The sequence below is a fragment of the Maylandia zebra genome, linkage group LG14 (assembly GCF_041146795.1).
Source record: "Maylandia zebra isolate NMK-2024a linkage group LG14, Mzebra_GT3a, whole genome shotgun sequence".
In the NCBI taxonomy this organism is placed as follows: domain Eukaryota; kingdom Metazoa; phylum Chordata; class Actinopteri; order Cichliformes; family Cichlidae; genus Maylandia; species Maylandia zebra.
The window spans coordinates 39,312,998-39,331,611 of record NC_135180.1 but is presented as its reverse complement, the minus strand read 5'-3'; the positions used below and the strand labels follow the sequence as shown (position 1 = coordinate 39,331,611).

The 18,614-nt window shown below is 44.2% G+C and overlaps 1 protein-coding gene across 2 annotated transcripts in view; it reads right to left on the bottom strand.

Moving 5' to 3' along the window:
* Nucleotides 1-4,076: 4,076 nt before the first annotated feature.
* Nucleotides 4,077-18,614, bottom strand: part of col4a3 (collagen, type IV, alpha 3) — a 43,137-nt gene continuing 28,599 nt past the window's right edge. For both annotated transcript variants that reach the window (XM_024804999.2, XM_076873517.1), the window contains 15 exons: nt 18,391-18,517; nt 17,994-18,074; nt 17,794-17,895; nt 16,394-16,441; nt 16,119-16,304; nt 15,740-15,870; nt 13,763-13,835; nt 10,810-10,881; nt 10,612-10,737; nt 10,293-10,391; nt 8,024-8,236; nt 7,678-7,855; nt 7,455-7,572; nt 7,144-7,316; nt 4,077-4,446 (listed from right to left, as the gene is read on the bottom strand). In XM_024804999.2, the coding sequence (XP_024660767.2) occupies nt 4,365-4,446; nt 7,144-7,316; nt 7,455-7,572; nt 7,678-7,855; nt 8,024-8,236; nt 10,293-10,391; nt 10,612-10,737; nt 10,810-10,881; nt 13,763-13,835; nt 15,740-15,870; nt 16,119-16,304; nt 16,394-16,441; nt 17,794-17,895; nt 17,994-18,074; nt 18,391-18,517 (1,809 nt within the window). In that variant the 3' untranslated portion in view covers nt 4,077-4,364. The remainder of the gene's footprint in view (nt 4,447-7,143; nt 7,317-7,454; nt 7,573-7,677; nt 7,856-8,023; nt 8,237-10,292; nt 10,392-10,611; nt 10,738-10,809; nt 10,882-13,762; nt 13,836-15,739; nt 15,871-16,118; nt 16,305-16,393; nt 16,442-17,793; nt 17,896-17,993; nt 18,075-18,390; nt 18,518-18,614) is intronic.

Here is an 18,614-nt window from a genome sequence, read left to right as displayed (position 1 = left end):
GCTTCCACCCTCAGCAGAGGAGACTGGAACATCCATCCATCCATCCATCCATCCATCCATCCATCTTCATCCGCTTTGTCCGGGGCCGGGTCGCGGGGGCAGCAGCCTAAGCAAAGAGGCCCAGACCTCCCTCTCCCCAGCCACCTCCTCCAGCTTATCCGGGGGAACACCAAGGCGTTCCCAGGCCAGCCGAGAGATATAATCTCTCCAGCGTGTCCTGGGTCTGCCCCGGGGCCTCCTCCCGGTGGGACATGCCTGGAACACCTCACCCAGGAGGCGCCCAGGAGGCATCCTTGTCAGATGCCCGAACCACCTCAGCTGGCTCCTTTCGAGACTGGAACAAATAGGATTATTTTAACGAAGAACATTAATACGACACATTCAGGAAATTATTTTTAAAAACTAATAAAGCACATCAATGTTTGCATTCTTACTTATTTATTGTACTTAAGTAGAATTTTTCTGGTATCTGTACTTTACTGGAGTATTGTTTTTACTCCTTTTACTTTTACTCCTTTTTAACACAAATATCTGAACTTTCTACTCCTCACATTTTAAAAACAGGCTCGTTACTTTAACACATTTGAGGGAAGTTATTATTTCACATCAACTGTGCACCTTCAAGCCTAAACAGTAACGCAGCAAAGGCAGTCCTAATGGGTCATAATTACCAACATTTAAGTCACGAAAAGAGATAAAAGAGGCAAAACTGTATGCATCATTTATAGCCAGGTTAAAATGGGCCACAAGGAGTGCAGGTGTCTGCAGGTTTAACGTCACAGCGAGGCGACAAAGGCTGTGCAAAATGGATGATCTGATCGTCATGTTGGTGTTGATCTGGGAACAACACCGACACGACGATATCAATGTGTCCTTCATTTCCCCGAATTTGAAGGATGGGTCGGGTGTGTCCTTCGTGGCCCACCATATCCAGAATTCATAGCGCGGCCCAGCCAAGTCCAGTTTCCAACGATATCAGCCACTACTTAGTTTTAATATTACTCTTATTACTCTTTCTGTGTCGCAAAATACATTTTTAAGGTAGTTTCAGGCGAGACAGTAGCTGTGTAAACTTCAAATATCTGCAGATTTATCAGGACATCACATGTTTGCAAAAGTGCTCCGATGTTTTCAGAGACGTCTGTTACCCACCAGCTCGATAGCTGACCGGGCGAGGACAGCGAACTCCCGGCACGTCGTTTTCAGACTTGTGAGTCACTCAGATAACTTAAAACTGTTATTGTTTGGCTTCTTTCAGTGTTTGATTTGTTCCTGAGTGAATCTGTTTGGCTGAGATTAAAGTTCTAGTTTTCACACAGCCGAATAAACGTCAAACAGACTGATTATCATAAGTGTGAGATGGTCGAGAGTTTACTCCGGTGTCCTGTTATATTTAGACAGCGGTGACGCAGATCAGAAGGTTAGACCGTCCAATTTCACAGACGCTCACTTCCGGCCTTCTCGGTCTTCTCGGCCCGGGTCCTCAGGAGGTTGCAGCCCACGCACTGAGACGCAGCTTGTGTGTGTGCAGTTCGTCTCACGGTGAGTTGCAGCTAAAGGTCCAGCTGCTGATTTAACAGGGAGAGGAATGGTAAAATGGTAAATGGCCTGTATTTGTATAGCGCTTTTCTAGTCCCTAAGGACCCCAAAGCGCTTTACACAACCAGCCATCAGGAAGGTGAACGTTAGCTTCGCTCGCTTCAAAGACATTAAGTCCTCTTGTTTTCAATCTGCACATGTCACATTATGTTTCTTCATGTTGTGAAAGCTGCTGCAGGCTAACTGTGATATTTAAAGGCTGCATGAAAGTCCTCTGCAGGTTCGCTTGCTGCACAGTGGCCTGGTTTCATGGTCACAGTTAGTTTACACCAAGTGTAGCAGAGACTCACTGACTGAACTCCACCTTCAGCCATGTAGAAAGACAGCACGAACACAAGCATCACATCAGCTCATTGCAGGGTTCCTGCACCACTTTAACCAGAGCAGGCAACAGAACACTGCGATTTTTAAAAGTTCTCCCTTTGCTCTGTTCGTGTTCCAGATGACTGATCTGAGCCGAGCACGTTCGTTTAGAACTGAAAACGTTTGTTCTAATTGAACAAAAGTTCACTTAGATTTTATTTCTTGCTTTTATCTTTTTCAGAAGGACACGTCTGATATGTTGCTGCTTCTCTTTCTGCTGTTGCACTTCCACATCGCTGAGGAGCTGATGCTGACTACGTGCACGTCCTTCCACATCTATTTTCCCATCATGTTGCGATTTTGTCTGTAAGAGTCAGTTTCATTTTGATGGACCTTCGTCCTGTGCTCTGGCTCGTCACAGGAAGAGCCGACAAATCTGAGATCAATCTGTGATTCTGGGCTCCACACACATTTTCTCCTTCACCGTCTTCGTCTTCATCATCTTCTCTGGAGGATAATGAACAACGCATTATCAGCCGCCGGTTGCCGTGGCAACACATTAACAGCGAACAGCCATTGCTAAGGAGCCGCTGGCACGAACACACACACACGATGGAAAGCGATGACATCACGCTCCCCCCTGTGATGTTTTTGTTTCCACCCTGAGTCACTGTGAAGTCACAAACACAACGATTACACTTTAATTTGGAGCCGAGCGCTCACATCACGCCCTCAGCGTGAGCGGGAACGTTAACCGACTCGACCGCCGCCGCCAACACCTCAGATTTAAGCTTTAAAATGAAATTTCATGAGTCGTCTTGTTGTTTTTGAGCAACATTAATAAGAGAAATCACTTATCTGCTGCGCTAATCTTTAGATATGAAAATGCATTAGAGGGCCGCTCACAGCCTCCTGCAGCCACACAAATATCAGACAAAACAAGTTCATTAATCAGTGCTGGGACGTCGGTCACATGTTTCTTTCATGCAGACAATTTTTAGAAAAACCCCAAGAGACACAAAACCTCTCCGACACCCTGACACCATTTGTAAAGCAAAGACCCATCAGAGCACTTCGCTCTCGCTCTGCAGGCCTACTTGTTGTTCCTAGAGTATTTAAAAGTAGAATGGGAGGCAGAGCCTTCAGTTTTCAGGCCCCTCTTCTGTGGAACCAGCTTCCAGTTTGGATTCAGGAGACAGACACTATCTCTACTTTCAAGATTAGGCTTCAAACTTCAGACCGCTGGAGGACTTTTGACGGTCCAGTTCATCAGGACTGCACTGTTGTGGAAATGCAAAATAAACCAAGAGGCACAGACGTCTTTACAGGTCAAACAGCACGACTGCATGTTTCTGACAGACTGTAAGCCTCCAATATTTATAGAGTCGGGAGGACGAGTCAGGCGTACGCTGAATAACAACCCTCAGCTGAAAGATCAGGTCGTTTTCACCTTTTCTCAGCAAAATGGGAGGATTTAAAGGACTGTGGCGTTTCACAGTGATGCATGCTGTGCCAAGCAGAGAGTATTCTTCCACCAAACACATGTAAAAGAGCCCAAATCCTCCCATCTGTCGTGCTTTCAGAGCAGATGCATCGCAGCTGTTACGCCGTGCAGGTGTTTGGACCTGCAGTGCAAAGACTGGGGCTGTGTGTGTATCAGCTACTGTAGTTCAGTATTTTCTAATCTCACATCACGTTAGTTTTTATTGTTTGTATCGTCGAAACACCACCCGAGTGTTGTTGCTGAGCACGATGTCTCAATGCTCAGTCAGAATGAGGATGAGTTCACTGCACTCAGACGGCCTCCGCACATCTGCAGCGGCTCTGTGATAATGTCACGTCGACACCAAAACATCTGAGGAAGCAGCGTCTGCCTCTCTCACAGTTTGAGAAAGTCAGACATGTTTCTTTATTTTAAACGATCTATCTTCATGTTTAAAGACAGAGCGACGTCTAAAGATGCTGACAGGTTTTTGCAAAGTTCGCAGTGATGGCTGCAGCTCAGGAGGTGGAGCGGGTCCAGTCTGCATGCCAAAGTATCCTCGGGCAAGATACTGAATCTCTCTGATCCATCAGTGTGATGTTAAACAGAAAAAAGGTGAAGGAGTATTGCATATAGTGCATGTGGTGAGAAAGTGCATAAACAGGACGGCTCACAGGAGACTTCTAGAAAACATTTTTTATTAAACAGAATAAAGTTCACAAAATTCACCCAAAGAATCTGCTCTTTTTCTTAAACAGCATGAAAGTATAAACAGCTCTGCCTGAATATGAGAAAGCAGGGGAGCCTCTCTGAGCACAGCGCTGCACAGACAACATCAGCAGGACTATTATGGTATCATATATTATCACATATTTTAAAATATGAATAGTCATTATTATTATCAGTAGTATGACTCAGTAGTGATGTGAACAGCAGCCGTATTTACAGCAGCAGCACCAGCAGGAGGCGCAGCAGTAAGTTATATCTGGTTCATGCAGACGCGGCAGCGGCTGATCCGGTTCCCTGGAAGGGGTCCCGAGTCTCTCCAGAGCTGCGGTCGACTGCACACAGACAGAAATACAAACAGGAAGTAGTCAGTGTAATGATGTTTTTCTGTCAAAGCCCAGCCCTTTGGGGGCGGAGCCATCTCTGGCAATCAGCAGGACCATACTTAAGACCAGCACTGCCGTCAGTTCTTCACCAGATCGCCATGGTGATAACCAGGCCTCGTAACTTCTTGTTTCTTAACCTCATGTCCCACAGCATCTCGTCAAGTCACCACGTGACTCGTTCACAACTCCGCATTCTGGACACGGCGTCCATGGTCAACACTCCGCTTCATTCTGTAACTCGCTCTCCTGGATTTGAACGACTGACCTGTTTCTCCTGCCTGTCACAATCCTCTGGATTACTGGAACTCCACTCACTCACTCGCCACTTGGACGCCCACCCGGCTACCCCACCCTCCCTCCACAGCTTTATGTCTCCACCTAAAGCTACAGATCAATAACCAGGATCTTTCCACTACCGCTTCGCTCTTCTTCTGTTTTCAGCGTTTCCTCGTCAGAGATTCCCCCGCCACGTCTTCACGTCTCGCCATTGGTTATTCTGCATTTTCATTCAAACTTGGGAAATCTTATTACTGCTCTGTGTTGTGTCTGCACTTGGATCCTTCTGACCTTGAAAGTATGAACTGGCTGAAGAAATGGACCCAATTCAGACGGAAATCTCTAAGCAGGCAGTCGTGGTTCGGTCAACATGTCCTGACTTTTTAAGTAATCAGTGTAAAATTTCTATCCACAAACTGTAGTTTCTGTTCTGAAGGCACTCCCGGTCCTAGTCAGCCACGTGCACCTACCTATCCTTCTCCATCCACCGCCACCATAGTGGCTGCTCTGCCTTTTCCCCTGTCAAGCCCATTTTCCACAGTGCTGTCTCCTGGGTGAGTTGGGTTGGTGTGTGGATTTGTTACAGTGCTCGCTTGTTTTCGGCCGATGCTTTGAAACTCCTGTTTTGTTGGACAGCTGAGAGGAAACGCACCGGCATGGGCTGAAGCATACTTTTCCTTTCACCCTGGCCTCTTCCTGAAATTTGAACAAACAACCAGCTCTCCCACTGGTTCCTCTTCAACCTCCCATTCCTGCAACTGTTCTCAATAACCAAAGTTTAACCCTGATCACTCATCAAGTGGAACCAGTCCACTTAGTTTTCTTTGGTAATCGCAGAGACTCTTTCATTCCACACTTCTGCTTCCCCCTGAGACCCCTCTGATCTTCAGCTATCCATGGCTAAAGAAGCACTTATAGACCGGCCCAGTGATGAGGTCGCAAGCTGGAGTCTGTTCAGTCTGATCAACTGCCCAAGATTGCCGCTACCGTCCAGCTCACACGAATTTCCCTCACCACCCGACTCACCATCTGTCCTCCATTCCCACTGAGTAACACAACCTTCAAGAAGTTTTCAAGATCAAGCCTCTCGCGTCGCTATGGTTGTGGTGACCTTCTCTCCAGAGCCCCGATACCCTCAAGCCACCTCTCCATTGCCTCCCTTTCCAGCTGAGGGTTACATTGGTGAGTTGTTAGCTGCCGGCATCATCCATCCCTCAAACCAAGTATGTTCTGGTTCCCTTTTCGTTCCCAAGAAAGACAAGACACTATGACCGTGCATTGATTAAAGAGCACTGAATGACATTCAAAAACTAGTAGCGATTACCTCCCATTAACCGTCCACAGGGACACTATTTTCATGAACTCTCTGGAATCCTCATCGCCTCATTTGTATCAGGGAGGCGGATGAATGGAAGCATTTAATATACCATCCGGACACTTTGCGTACTTGGTGATGCCTTTGGGCCTCACCAATGCTCCCGTGGTTTTCCAGAGCCTCATTAATGACATATTGAGGGATTTTTTTTAACATGTTTGTTGGGTGGAAAAGATCAGGATAATATCCTCAAGACACGTCAGATCCACGTTTGAAGTGTCCTACTGGTCTTCTAGAGAGCTGCCAATACATGAAGGCAGAAGAATTAGAGTTTCACTCTCCATCTGTCACCTTCCTGGGTTATAGCTCGGCAGGAGGTAAGGTGAAGACGTACAATCTGTCTGTCCCATGTCTCGAACGCATCTGCAATGTTTTCTCAGATTTGCCAACCTCTGACGCTAATTCATCAGAAACTACAGTCAGATAAACGGACCTCTTGCTCACCTTAGCTTCAACAAAACTCCTTTCACTCAGTCCCCTGAAGCCCAGACAGCCTTCATCACGTTAAAACAACTCTTCACCTCTGCACCTGTCCCGGTTACCTATATATCACCAAGCAGATGATTCAGGTGTCAGGGCCGTGCTCTCTCAGCGAACCGGGCTGCGAGGTAAGCTGCAGCCATGGGCCTTTTTCTCCTGTTGTCTAACTACCACGGAACCAAACTGTGATGCAGGAGATTGCGAGTTCCTTGCTGTCAAGTTAGGAACTGATGAAGCAGTCGATATCAGGGGAACTACCCAGCATGACTTCTTTCCCATTGTGATCTGATGTGTTCCTTAAATTCTGAGCCGTGTATATCCCAACAGGCTGTACACACATGAAGGTGTTGCACAAATACGGTGTATACAAACACACAATATTTCAACTCTTAAAGAAAAATCATGTGGTCCTCAGCAGGTGGAGTTTTGGCAGTGGGCTAGTCTGGAGCATTGAGCTGTGTTAACATGGTGACACAAAGGAAAACAGCAGTGACCTTAGCAAAGGTGTGTCATACCTGAACATGTTGCTGGGGTTCAGAGCAGCCAGCCAATAGCTGTAGGAGTTGGTGTAGAAGTTGCAGGTTCCTCTTTCATGACACTCAATGAAGGGGAGCTTCCTGAAGTGTTCTAGACAGGACCCGGGCGAGGCCAGAGGCTGACCCGACCCCTCCGCCCCTGCTCCTGTTTCCTGGGGAATCAGTCACAACTGGGGTCAAAGGTCAGAGCAATGGTTCATCCACTGCAACGCTGGTTTGGTACTTTTGAGAACTGTTTTTATTTGCTTCTTGTACCTTAAAAAGCTGCAGATATGAAAACATGAGCTCACCATCACAAAGGAGTAACCCGTCCAGAGCGAGACCCAGTTGATGGGACAGGTGGGAATCATACTGGTCTGACTGTGGACGGCGATCACTGTGGAAGCTCTGGCCTCACACACAGAACACCTGCGACACGAGAAGCAGCGCCCCGTGAACACGTGTCGCCCGGTGCGTCACATGTTCACGAGTAGAGAAACATCGGTGTTGGTGAAGTGTGCGGCTGTGTTTTACCGGCTGATGTAGTTGCTCAGTGACTCGTTAGTGACGAAGGGCAGCCCTTCTGCCACCAGTTTATCTGTGGACAACCAGTAGGACAAGTCGTTGTGTGCGGCATACAGACAGTTCTGCCCAGGGCTGCAGATCAGGAAGGGCATGGTGGTAAAGCGCCTCAGACAACTACCTAACGTACCTGCAGAGAGAAGGACGTGTTATTTGATCCCTCTTGGGTCTCCAGTTGTGCTGCAGATTGAAAGTATTCAAACTCTGGATGAGGTCGGCACACCCATCAACTTTAACAGGTTTTTTCCCACAATGTTTCATATGAATGATAGAAAATGTAAGCAGGGTCTTGAATTACCCAGGTCTTGTCCGTGAGCTCGACTGTTGCCGTTGATGAACAGCAGCGAGTAACCCTCGTATATGAGTTTTGTTTCTTCAGGACATTTTGGGATGTCGGTTGTCTGGCTGTGTCGGGTGAACAGGAAGCTGATCTTTTCAGGTGATGCTGACATAGTACCCGGTGTACCCCGAGAACCTTTAAAGCCAACTGGACCTTGTGGGCCTGGACAACCTAAAACACAGAGGCAGTGAGCAGTCTCAGACCCACCACAGCAGTGATCTGCAGCACTTAGTGTAGATACATGGGCAGAGATGTTAGTGCGTTGTATGCGGTGGTAAAGCCACCAAACCTTAAATTAAAATTAGGATTCTGTCCCTCTGGGCACATATGAGTAAAGACTCCTTACAGACAGAGCAGACAGCAATCACAACACATTCACATGTACCTCACCGCTCACTATGTAGGTCCTTCAGGTAGACTGAGAGAAATGTGCCATTACATCACTACGTTTATTTGTTTTGGGTTTGTTTTTTATCCGCTCACCTTCTATAAACGACAGCAACAAGACGCAACATTAATTAACTGTAGGGACCTCTGTTACTGCTGATTACAGCCACACCGCATCCATGTACGTCCTGTACCGGCAGTTTCAAGTTTCTGTTAACCTCGCCTGCTCCTGCCAGAGTCGTTTCCTCAGCAGGTATATCACTGCGTGAGGAAAGTCTATTTGAATCATGAACAGGTTGGAGGCACAGGTGTAGATTTTCCCCATTACATCACATTAACTTAGCCGGCTGATTTTCCGACTGTTCGGGAACATCTGCTGGGAACGCTAAGGGCAGCTAAGCTGTTTTGGCCAGCACAGACTTCCTGTTTGCGGCCAGTGTTGGTCAAGTTACTTGAAAAAAGTAATCAGTAACTAATTATTGATTACTTCCCCCAAAAAGTAATCCCGTTACTTTACTGATTACTTATTTTCAAAAGTAATTAATTACTTAGTTACTTAGTTACTTTTTAAAAACACGATTTACAACCTGAAGAGGTGATAAAGCGATAGATCTTTCAGCCCAATTCTACTTTTTCTACATAATCCATCATACAAAATGTAATCAAATGGAAAAGTCTCTTTTTAAAACTTGTTTTATTAGTTTTAATCTTTTAACTTTATGCATCAAACAAACATTTAATTATCTGCAACATTCTCTGACTTGAATAAATTAGTTTAACATTTAAACCTATTTTCTACACATTCCAGCACATAAAATAAAATATTTTCTGTGTTTACACTCAGTCTTTCAAATAGATGCAAGTAAAACACAGCAGAAAATAAATAAAGTCAAAGACTCAGCGGTCCTGTTGCTCTATTTTCACCTGTAAAGCAGGAGTGGGGCAGGCGGAGGGTTACCCTGGTGCAGGTGTGCCGCGGTCAGTGGAAGAATCCGCGAGTTTCTCTGTGAGTTTCCCATTACGTCGTAGCTACTCGGTGCTTGCTCGGAAGTTTAGGGGTTTTTTCGCTGTAAAAAGAAGTTTTCTTCCCACGCACAGCGGACACTAATGTTTTTGTCACTTTTTATGGAATCAAACTCAAAGTAAGGTCAGTACTTCCACGCTTTAAACGCTGCACGCTCATACTCTCTCTGCACTCGATATATGATCCATTGTTGATCTGCACACAGCTGTTGTCACTAACGTCGCACTCGCTTACGTCACTGTCGTGAGACACTCTCGCAAAAAATCACGGTTTTAGTAACGCAGTAACGCAGCGTTCCTACGGGAAAGTAACGGTAATCTAATTACCGTTTTTGCAATAGTAATCCCTTACTTTACTCGTTACTTGAAAAAAGTAATCGGATTACAGTAACGCGTTACTGCCCATCGCTGTTTGCGGCTAATTCTGAATTTTGACAAAACGCTGTGGAAGGGTAGAGTGGGGTCATGTTAACCATCTACTACATCCACCAAGGTCTTGAAGTTCAAATGAACGATTTGCTCGTCTTATATGTGTGACTTGTAAAACATATACAATGAAGAACTGTGTGAAAGTTCACCGAGTGACACAAACCACAGCTGCGTAACAGGATCAGCGAGTGAAACAACACCACAGCGAGAGCAACAACATCAAGAAAGTCCATTCAGTGTAGAAAACATCAGGATTCTTTCCAGTTGAATTATTGCTGAAAAATGTTGTTTTATGCCACAAACTCTTCACACTCACATTCACTCTGCAGCATTTTGAGTATTTCTAGCATTAAACTTGTGTTCAGTGTTAATGTCGGACATTTCTTACCTCTTGTTCCGGGCACTCCTCCATCTCCCTTTTGTCCTTTTATCCCAGGGCCTCCAGTTTGTCCTTTTTTACCCGCGTTCCCACAGTGACCCTTCATACCTGCAGCCACAAACACAACATTGCTTCAGTTCACACTTTCACTGCTCGTACCTGAAGCTTGTGTCCTCTGGATCTCTCAGGACTCTCCAGGATCATGGAACACCCCCACAAGTTTCCCCCAGTTTTATTCCTTTGTTTTTAATTAAGCTAGTGTGACTGACCAGGCCGGGTTTGCAGGCACCAGAAGTTGCAGATCTCCTCCAACTTTTTCCACACTCACCTTTGGGGCCATGATTCCCAGGGGAACCTGGAAATCCTTTTTCCCCACAGGGCCCTGGCTCTCCAGGTGAGCCTTTGTCTCCGGGAAACAACAGTAACTGTCTGGTTGCATTTAGCCCCTTTGTTCCTGCAAGAAGTAACATTCAGTATTACATACAATACATGTGTCACCATGCAGGTGTGTGTTTCTGTGTGTTACCTTTTTGTCCAGGACAGCCCTGAGGTCCTGGTACGCCGCATCCACCCGGCGGGCCTTTGTTCCCATTCATCCCTCAAAACACAAACGAAGAGCAGCTCTATTAATCGCTTCACCTTCAGATATCAATATTAGATCTTTTAATAACATGAATATATAAGAGAGCATTAGCACACAGATAGATAAGGGACAGAGTTTTGGTACAATAAGGTGCGCTTTCTCTTCCCATCACAGCTTCTGTTGACCATTTAACCGAAGCAGACTTTGCTTGCATGAAATAAAAAGGCCTGTTTGCTGAACCTCTTGCTATGACTGTATGTTTCAATCTGAGAAATTAAAGAAATATCAGACGGACTAAACTATCACCGTATGCTGATGATGTCATTTTGTTTATTATAAGATACACAAATCACCTTTAGCTTAACTACATTTAATAAAACTAATGTGGACATATCTCAGGATGTGGGAAATCTCTGATGGACTGAACTTAGGAGGTAACTGGAAACCCCTTTAAAACCAGTGCCGTTGTACTGGGAATCCATCCTACCTGACAAACCATCCTACCCGTCGTGTCTGTGTATGCACACAACACGAAATTCAGTGGCAAACCATCCCACCTTTGTGAATAACAGCTACAAGCATACTTTAACGGGTAAAATGAAGTGGCAAACCGTCCTGGCTTTATGAATATGAGCTACAAGCATACTCTGATGGGCAACGTTAAGTGGCAAACCGTCATACCTACTGAAATTTGTGCTGCAATTACTCTGACAGAAGAAATGTGCATAAACTACTTACGGTAGGACGTTTTGCCAAAGTAGGATGGTTTGTCAGAACACTGTAACCTTCCAAACCCTTCAGTCATTGCATAGAAAGAACCTGACCTAAGTATTTCTGCAATACAGTTGATTGTTGAATTATTCTTGGTGTGGTTGCATATACCACAAGACAGATCCACACACAGCAGACATGAATACAGGATGTAACTGACGAGCCTATAAAAGTAGAGCAGTGATCTTTAAAGTTGTCACGGTTCTGGGTCCGTTGGACCCATTATTTTGAGTTTATTATGTTTTGGTTCACTTTTGCATCATGGATTATTCTTTGTTTCTCTGGTACTTTGTGTTTCAGTTATCTTGGTGTTTTGGATTGTTTCTCATTCTCTTGTTATTATTATTATTATTATTATCATTATTATTAGAGTTTCATGTTTCTATTATCCATGTTTTAGGAATGGTGGTTTCATGTATAGTTCAGTTCCATGTTTCATTTTCTGTCTCTGTGTTGAGTCCATGTCTCTGAGTTGTGATTCATGTTTCCTGTTTTATTGTGAAAGACTTTGTCTTATGTTAGTGTGTGCAGCTTTGTTCCCCATGTCTCGTTAGCCCTGATCTCTCCCAGCTGTGTCTCCCTTCTGTGGCCCATTTCCTCATTACTACCCTGTGTATTTAAGCCCTGTGTTTTCCCATGCCCAGTGTCGCGTCGTACCCTCAGATTATGCCTGTGTGTTTTTGGTTTCGGTGTTCAGTCCTCACTTCATGTTTTGTTTTCTGGCCAGCAATAAAGCTGAGGTTTTTGAGTTGCATTCCGTTTTCCGAGTCCTGCATTTGGATCCTCCTCTCTGCCTGCCCGCACACAGAGCCCTGACAAAAGTACTTTTCAGTGCAATGAGGAAGAGTCCAGAGGGGAACAGTCAGCGGTGCAGGAGGTTCAATTCATTTTGCAAATGCATGATCCATACACGGAGGTTAAAGTGCATTTAACTTTCAGATTCTAGAATCATAAACTGAATTAACACGATGTTCAGCGCATATTTAAGAGTTGAATAACATCAGTGCCAGATTGGTGTCCATGCACCAACTCTTCTTCCTCATTCTGGTATGCAGATTTGTTGCTGTCAGAGATACGACCTACCACAGTGGTATCATCAGCAAACTGGTGCGCGAGTGTTGTGTGAATTTAAACAACCCACTTCCTACAGAAGGAACTGCAACTTTCTGTTCTTTCTACAGGAAGGGGTTTGTATCATATCTAACAGACTCCAGTTTGTGCATGTAAATGGAGAGTCCTCTTCACACACTGAGGTTAATTATGGAGTTCCACAGGGTTCAGTGCTAGGACCAATTCTGTTTACATTATACATGCTTCCCTTAGGCAGCATCATTAGAAGACATAGCATACAAAAGAATAGAGTTTATTTTGAACATGTAAATATAAGAAGAAGAAAAAGCAGAAAAACTTTGTTAAAGTGAAGATGTCAGGTTGTCAGGAGTATCTCATATCCACAGTGTTTTCTGACAATGTTGCATTTTATTCTGTTGTATTGTGTACACCATCTTATTCTTATTATCTTATCCTGTTCCAGTGTTTTCTTAATTTTTGCTGCTGTAACTTTGCAGTGGCCACTTTCTGCTGTGACACAACAAATTTCCCAAGTGTGGGACTAATAAAGGTTATCTTATCCTACCTGATCTCATCTTATGCTGCCAAGCTGTTCTTGCCCAGATGATAACTGTGGACACTGACTGAAAGTAGACGGAAGGCTAAACATCCAAAAATGAAAAAGTCTAAACAGTTACTTTAATGTGGTGAAAGGGCAGCTGTAAAACCTACAGCTGTGGTTAATGTCACATTCATTCTGGGATGTATGTGGAATTATATTTACGTCTTAATAAAAGCACGAGCTAAAAAATAATCAGAGCAAATCATTTATCATAAAAGAAGTTTCGAGATAACTTCTCTGTGCGCACAGCTGCTACGCGTTGAGCATTTACATGCGAGGAATTTAATTGCACCCATGAAATGAAATTATTTGCTAAAATTATTTTTTACTTGCACATTTGTTATGACATAAATATAATTCCATAGATATATGCACACTCTGAGGACATGAAATGAAACAGCATTGTGAAGCTGCAAACAGCAAACGTGGAGTGATTATTATTTCAGTCCTTACCAACAGGTCCTCTGACACCTACATCGCCCTTCCTGCCTCTGGGTCCTTGTGAGCCTGGTGGGCCACATGCACCCTGTAAAACCACAAAAGCAGCTGATGGTTTTTAATACTGTCATATTAACACTCCTTACTCTGTTTGATATAGACAAGTTGAATTTGAATTCTTTGTAGTGCAGTGCTAGAAAACCCCACATGGGGGCAGTCTCTGCTTGGTAACAGTCAGCCTCAGCGAGCTGTTAAAGATGGGGTGGACTGAGAACACTTCAAACTGCGTTTCCATTTGTCGTGGGCGTGTCCCTGACTTCTGATTTGTTGATTAAATGTAAATTTAGGGTAATAAACTATTCAAAAAACAAGCATGTGGTATGCTAGCTAGCTAACTCCTCATTTATAACAGGCATTAGCATGGGTCCCCCTGAAGAAAGGGCTATACTAAAAACATCTGACCTATGACCATGAAGCGCTGCATAATAAGATTGTATGTTATTACTAGGGGTGCAACGATACACAAAATTCACGGTTCGTTTCGATACTTTGGTGTCACGGTTCGATATTTTTTCGATACAAAAAAAATGTTCATGCCTTTTTAATTTGTCATTTATTAAAATTATAAATATATATTTTAACTCAAAAGTACAGTTTTTAAATTTAATGTTGCTGAAACAACAAAGTAATAAAATAATAAATCTATCTGATTGAGGAATCCCTCATCTTTGGAAAAGAGAGTTTATTACAGAGAAATGGCTCTTTCCAAAATAAAAGCTCTACTATACGCTTCTTCTGGGCTATATTCTCAGCAGCATATTAAACATATCAGGTCCTCATAAGGAGAATCCTGTGCTAACGGCTGTCTAAATGACTCGGCTAAAGTTAGTAGCATGCGTGCTTGTTGTTTTTGTCTGCTTCCACTTGTCTTTGCACTAGGATGCTGTCGGAGTAAATGTGCAGTCATATTCGTTGTGTTCCCACTAGTGCTGTCAGCGTTAATCTGAAATGACGTTAACGCCACAACACGGCAAATCTCCGTTAACGAGCTACCGCGGATCGCCCCGTGCGTGGGGCTAGACGGCGTCAACACGTTAACAAGCTAACTGCGCTAACGCACTAGTTCCCACCCATGTAATTGAGCATTGCGTGGCACATCCGGCATAACACCACCTTTGGTCTTCATGTGACATACTGTCGTCACATGAAGACCAAAATAGTTCCAAAGGCCAGATCTGAATGAGGGTGGGGGAGGTTCAGTTTGCCATGTTGCAATGAGCTTAGCTTCTGTCTTGCTAGCTTGCGCTCAGTGGATCTGCGCTCGACAGTGCAGCCTAGGCGGAGTAGTCGAACGCAGATTCACTGAGCGCTCAACAAAGACAGCATCGTCAGAAGAAAAGTTGATAAAATAAATTTAAAATTTTGTATTGTCCGAATCGCGTACCGAACCGAAAGCACTGTATCGAACTGTTCAATATCGATACGAGTATTGTTGCACCCCTAGTTATTACCTGTACCCACATGATTGGAACAGAACTGGCTGAAACCTTTGGCCTGGCTATAAGCTTTAAAAACAGCTTTAACACAGATGTTAAACTGTATTCATGCAGCATGTGATTTTGTGAAACTTTACGACGTCATGGTGATGCCAGAGGACATTACATTGAAAATTTTTTAAAAATGTGTCGTACAGCTCTCTCTGTGCACTTTCATATATCACTTGATATGGTTTCTTGAATGTTTTTAAGGTCAATTTGGATCTTGAGTGCTAAAAATGAATGTCAAGGTTAAATGCTGAGTGAACCCAGGTACTCGTGTTTGTGGTGATTATAACGTTTTTACTGATTCTCACAGTTTGTATCACCTGATTTTAGCCCAAATGAAAGCAGCTCGAGCTCCCTTTGGTATCTAGCATCACACAGATTTGGACACTAGACTGCTGACAAACAGATTCTGAACGAACTGCTTCCCGTAATGTTTCTGTGTACTGACCAGCTGGCCTTTTGGACCACTGTCTCCATTGGAACCAGGTTTTCCTGCGATACCTGGTGTTCCTTTACATCCCTTATCCCCTTTGAAACCAGGACCTGGAGGACCAGGAGGGCCCTTACAGCCAGGTGGACCTACAAAAGGACAGAAGATGTTGTTTACACCAAGTTTAGTAATCTGGGAAGTGCAGACATCCTGAAAGTCCTCTGCAAATCTAGCACTTCTGAGTATGTTTGTCTCTCCACACTGTGGGAAACTATAGCTGCATCTAATTAGTCGCACTTGAAGAAAATGCAACTCTCAAACACAGAAAAAAATGCTAAATCCCCCACAGTAGCCTCTAAATCATTTCCCTGACGAGACTTCTAATGTGTCTCATCACCTTTTGGTCCTCGACATCCAGCCGGTCCTATTCCACCCTTGCCTCCTGGAAAGCAGACTCCTTCCGTACCAGGAAGACCGGGAGGGCCAGGTGGTCCAGGAGGTCCGGGGCAGCCTGGATTTCCTGTTGGACCAAATGGCCCAGGAGGTCCAAGGGGACCGGGAGGACCCTTCTCCCCGGTACACCCTGAAGAGACCAGAGGAGACAGCACCGTGTTTTTCTTCTTCTTTAGCTCTGACTGAACACTAAACACAGGATTTGATGACAGGACTCACCAGGTGGACCTTTCTCTCCATCTCGTCCCGGCGGTCCAGGCTTAGATGCTGGGAAAAGAAACAGGTTAGGAAGTAACACCGAAACTGATGCATTTGATTCTGTGAGAATTAAAGGTATGACTGTTTACTATCTCTGAGGTCTGGTCCCTGGATTCTGGTCTCTGAGTTTTGGGGGTTTTGTTAAAAGTTCATTCCAGGGCCGGTTCTAGACGGGCATATATGAGGGGGCAGATAGAAATGTAAAGGGGGCAAATGGTGGCAACAGAGGAAGGAAAGTGGTGGGGGTGGTTGTGGGGTGCTCTAGGTCATCGGTCCAACCTTTTCTGCACCACGGACAGTTTAATGTCAGACAGTATTTTCACGGACCGGCCTTTAAGGTGTCGCAGATAAACACAACAAAATAAAACGACGAGACAAAAACTGCTGTTTTGTAAAAATACTAATAAACGTGAATTCACTGTGTAACTGTGTAACTTTATTAGCAGCGTCCTCCTGAAATGCGCCAACAACACTAAGAGTAACGTCCTCCTGTCTGCCCTTTAATACTCTCTGGTTGCTATGGTAATGCATAAATATTTCTTTCAAAATAAGACGCACAACTACAACACGGGAAAAGAACCAGGGAAACCAAGTTAACGATAAAAACCATAAATTTCACACCAAAGCCTCAACTCTTGCGGGCCCGTACCAAACGACTCACGGGCCGTACCGTTCCATGTCCCGCGGGTTGGGCACGCTGCTCTGGATAACTGTTTTTGTCATGTATGCACTTTGTCAGGTCTCCACCCTAAAATCTGACCAACGTAGCTCTTAGTGTCACTGAGGCACGCAAACCCGCCTGACCATGTTAAGGTTTCAATCTGTCAGGGGGCAAACTGAAAAATAAAACAACCATAATTGAAATAAAATCTTCCTCATCAGATTATAAAGACTAAAACATGACATTTACCTTAATTGGATGGCCTATATCAAATATAACAACTGCCAGTATTAACAAAACTATAAAGGGTTGGAATAGTAATAAAGAAATTATTCACCATCTATTTTCCTACAATTCTCAAATTAATTTGTAGAACTTTTTTATTCTTGTTTTTTGATGGGTTTTCTAGTAATGAGTGTGTTTTACTATCCTGTGTTTTGGTTCATCATTTCTATTCATTCCTGTGGATTTGGTTCCTTCTGGGTTTGCTGCTCTCTCATTTGTCTCTGTCTTTGTCCTCTTGTGTTCTCATTGGATAACAGTCTTCTTCCATGTTTATTTTCTTTGTGTTGCTTTCTGTTCATGGTTTCGCTCATGTTTTGCATTCTTTGCTTCAGTGAAAGTGCCGTTTTCTTGAATAACCTGCTGTGCATTTGGGTCTGGCGCCTGTGTGGAGGTGGCAGGGTAAAATTTCCCCTACCTCCCATCGCTCCTTTCTCTCCAGGAGGTCCAGGTATCCCATCCTGTCCCTGATTTCCTCTTGGACCAGATGGGCCAGAAACTCCAGGTGGCCCAGTGTTACCTAAATATGAAGACATAATTCGTGCACAGTGGTCTGTTCTTCGGCTTAAGGCAATAAAAACAGACAGCAAAGTGTATATTGGAACACTGCTGATGTACCTTTGAGGCCAGGGGGACCTGGATAGCCAGGTTTTCCTTTAGGACCATCACAACCTTTTTCACCAGTGGACCCAGGAGGACCTGAAACAAACAGTCAGGGTTTGATGTAGCTTTTAGTAATGTATGCATGTATACATGCATACATACATGCATGCATGCATTTTTAATAGTGTTCTAAAAGACATACATACATACATGCATGGATACATGCATACATACATGTATACGCATTTTTAATAAAGTGTTCTAAAAGACATACATGCATGCATGCATACATGCATACATACATGCATACATGCATGCATGCATGTATGTATGTCTTTTAGAACACTTTTTTAAAAAAGTGACTCAAGAATTTCTATGTGGATCTCTCCATCTCTCCATCCATGAATCACACCTTTGCTACCAGGTAGTCCAGTGGGTCCTATAGGGCCACAGGGGCCACTGACTCCTGGGGGACCGAACAATCCATTGTTTCCTGGTGGTCCCTTACTACCTGGAGGTCCTGGAAATCCTGGACTTCCCTGAAAGGACAGATCATTCACTCTGGCAAGTATTATCCCAATGATAAATACATAAATATGTCAGCTTTGTAGGGGTGGTTTTTTTTTAAACGCTTAT